The sequence below is a fragment of the Erinaceus europaeus genome, chromosome 8 (assembly GCF_950295315.1).
Source record: "Erinaceus europaeus chromosome 8, mEriEur2.1, whole genome shotgun sequence".
NCBI classification, from domain to species: Eukaryota; Metazoa; Chordata; class Mammalia; order Eulipotyphla; family Erinaceidae; genus Erinaceus; species Erinaceus europaeus.
The window spans coordinates 123,641,631-123,645,294 of record NC_080169.1 but is presented as its reverse complement, the minus strand read 5'-3'; the positions used below and the strand labels follow the sequence as shown (position 1 = coordinate 123,645,294).

The 3,664-nt window shown below is 63.6% G+C and overlaps 1 protein-coding gene across 1 annotated transcript; it reads right to left on the bottom strand.

Annotated features, from left to right (window-relative positions):
- Window positions 1-307: 307 nt before the first annotated feature.
- On the bottom strand, window positions 308-2,149 carry CCT8L2 (chaperonin containing TCP1 subunit 8 like 2). Its single transcript, XM_007535691.2, has one exon. The coding sequence runs from the start codon at window positions 2,092-2,094 to the stop codon at window positions 487-489; it is 1,608 nt and encodes a 535-aa protein (XP_007535753.2). The 5' UTR covers window positions 2,095-2,149; the 3' UTR covers window positions 308-486.
- Between the last annotated feature and the right edge of the window lie 1,515 nt (window positions 2,150-3,664).

Sequence of the window (3,664 nt, the reverse complement as noted above, 5' to 3'; positions counted from 1 at the left end):
ACAACAATGACAGCAAAAACAACAATGATAAAAACAAGGGCAACAAAAGGGAAAAAGTAAAAATTAAATTAAATTAAAAAATAATAGTAGTGGTAGTGGTGGTCGTAGTATTTGTGTTAGTAGTGGTAGTAGTAATAGTAGTAGTAATAAAAACTGGCAAAAGAAATAGTATAATGGTTCTGCAAAGGGCTCTCTTGCTTGAGTCTCTTGAGGTCCCAGGTTCAATTCCCAGCACCACCACCACCACCAGCTAGATTTGAGCACTGCACTGGCAAAATAAACAAATAGATAAACAAGTAACAGAATCTGGAAGCCAGCCTGCAGTTTAATGCTTCTCTCTGATGGCCTTTGTGTAAAGCAGGGTAGGGGATGGGCGGTAGCAGAGCCCAGGGCAGGCAGCCTGAGTTCCCCAGCGCCCCGGGCTATGCCTCCCGCGGTCCCGTGCGCTCCTGGGCGGTCCCCAGCTGTCTCCAGGCCGGGCCATGCTCAGCGGCCCCGGGGACCCTTGCGGGGCCGGCCCTTGCCCTTGTGGCGGTCCAGGCTGGCGCTGCGCGGGGGTGGCGTCGCGGGTAGCTGCCGGGCCACCACGATGTCGTCCACGGCCACCAGCTGCTGCGCCACGGCGGCGGCTGCGCGGAAGGCCTGGGCCTTGGTGGCCAGGGGCTCCCACACCTCCTCGAGGGCCACATCGATCAGGCCGTCGGCGCCCACGCCCAGCAGCAGGTGCCCGGCCTGGACCGCGCCCCGCAGCTGCGCCAGCACCCCGGGCACCTCCAGCCCCGCGTTCTCGGCCAGCGCCTCGGGCAGCTCCCTCAGCGCCCGCGCCCAGGCCAGCAGCCCCGGGCCGTCGGGGGGTCCGGCCCGCGCACCCCGCTCGCCCAGCCGCGCCGACAGGGCCATCTCGGAGGCGCCCGCCCCGGGCAGCAGCCGCGGGTCCCCGCACAGCTGCGCGAAGGCGGCGAGGCCCTGGCGGGCGGCGCGCTCCGAGGCCCGCAGCCCCGCGTCCGTGGGGCCCCGCAGCAGCAGCGTGAGCGTGGGCGCGTCCAGCTCGAAGACCACGAAGCTGCTGTCGCCCAGCTCCTGCGGGTACACGCGGCGGCAGGGCGCGGGCCTGGTCACGGGCAGCAGGCTGGGCAGCAACGGGACGCCCAGGGTCCGGCTCAGCAGCGCGGCGTCGGGGGCCCGCACCTGCACCACCAGCAGCCCGCGCCGGTCAGCCTGGGCCACGGCTCGCTCGTCCACGTCCCCGCTGAACACCGCCGCCGTGACGCCCGCCGCGACCAGCTGCCCCACCTGCCGCTCGGCCCAGCGCTCCGCCGCCGTGGCGTAGGCATCCAGCTCCGCCGCGTTGTCCAGCCGGGCGCGGGACTGGCCGTGCGTGCCGGGCGGCCCGAAGAAGCAGGAGAACACGGCCACGCGCGCCCCGTTCAGCGCAGCCTCCCGCTTCCCGCACGGCCGCCCCGCCAGCACCAGCCCGGGCAACAAGCGCGACTCTTCGGGGCGGCCTCCGAGCACCCCGCACAGGGTCAGGCGCTCCGGGTGGAAGTCGCCCTCCGGCTCCCGCAGCTCCCCGCACGCCGCGGCCACCAGCGTGGCCAGCCCCGGCGGGTGCGGGCCCACGGTAGCGGCCAGCGCCCAACGCGGGTCCTCCAGGGGCCCCAGGGCGCGAACGGCCAGCTCGGGCAGCAGCGCCCCGCACTCGGTCGCCGCCCGCTCCAGGCCCCGCAGCAGGTGCGGGCGCGCCAGCCCCTCCGCCAGCAGTTGCTCGGACTCTCGCAGCAGAGCTGCGCCCAGCAGCACCACGCAGGCCGCGCCGTCGCCACTCTGCTCGGCCTGGCGCTGCGCCACGTCCCGCACCAGCCTCGCCGCGGGGTGCTCCAGCCGCAGCGCCTGCAGGATGGGCGCGGCGGAGCCGGTGCACTCGGACGCCCCCCGCGCAGGCACCAGCAGCTTCTGCCGGCCGAGCGGCCCGTAGCAAGGCCGCAACACGCTGGCCAGGCTCTGCACGGCCGCCAAGCTGCTCAGCTGCGGGGCCCTGGCCGCCTGGCCCGCGCCCAGCCCCTGCGGACTGGGAGAGGGTGGCGCGCTGCCCATGGCTCTGCACCTGCTCTGCGCTGGGCCTCGGAGCAGGATGGGGGCTGCGGGACTGAGGGGTCCCGGTGAAGTCACAGCGACGCGGGGCTCGGGCTGGGTGAGGTCACAGAGGGGGAGGTGGGGGCGCCGACGGGGGGTGGCAGCGGGAGTCACAGCTGGTTGCATCTTGTAAGACGGGGGCACAGGTGCACGCACACACCATACTGCACAGCTGTGCCCGCGCACATCCCCGGATACACACCCACTCACACCTCTGGGCACACACTAATACACCCCTCTGCACACCCCTGTACACCTGTAAGCACACACACCCCTCTGAACACACACACACACACAAATACACCCCTCTGTATACCCCTGTACACCTGTAAGCACACACACACAACCCCCTCTGAACACACACACACAAATACACCCCTCTGTACACCCATGTACACCTGTAAGCACACACACACACCTCTGGACACACACTAATACACCCTCTGTACACCACTGTACACCTGTAAGCACACACCCCTCTGAACACACACACAAATACACCCCTCTGTACACCCCTGTACACCTGTAAGCACACACACACAAACCCCTCTGAACACACACAAATACACCCCTCTGTACACCACTGTACACCTGTAAGCACACACACAAACCCCTCTGAACACACACTAATACACCCTCTGTACACCACTGTACACCTGTAAGCACACACACACACACACACCTCTGGACACACACTAATACACCCTCTGTACACCACTGTACACCTGTAAGCACACACACACACCCCTCTGAACACACACACAAACACACCCCTATGTACACCCCTGTACACCTGTAAGCACACACACACCTCTGGACACATACTAATACACCCCTCTGTACACCCTGTACACCTGTAAGCACACACACACACCTCTGGGCACACACTAATACACCCCTCTGCACACCCCTGTACACCTGTAAGCACACACACACACCTCTGGACACACACTAATATACCCTCTGTATACCCCTGTACACCTGTAAGCACACACAGACACACACACACCTCTGGACACACACTAATACACCCCTCTGTACACCCCTGTACACCTGTAAACACACACACACCTCTGGGCACACACTAATACACCCCTCTGCACACCCCTGTACACCTGTAAGTGCACACACCCCTCTGAACACACACACAAATACACCCCTCTGTACACCCATGTACACCTGTAAGCACACACCCCTCTGAACACACACACAAATACACCCCTCTGTACACCCCTGTACACCTGTAAGCACACACACACACCTCTGGACACACACACACAAATACACCCCTCTGTACCCCCCTGTACACCTGTAAGCACACACACACACACCTCTGGACACACACTAATACACCCTCTGCACACCCCTGTACACCTGTAAGCACACACACACAAACCTCTGGGCACACACTAATACACCCTCTGTACACCCCTGTACACCTGTAAGCACACACACACACACACCTCTGGACACACACTAATACACCCCTCTGTACACCCCTGTACACCTATAAGCATGCACACCTTGTGCA

Excerpts from the sequence above, each read along its gene's own strand:
- CCT8L2 (XM_007535691.2), bottom strand. The coding sequence starts at position 2,094 with ATGGGCAGCGCGCCACCCTCTCCCAGTCCGCAGGGGCTGGGCGCGGGC.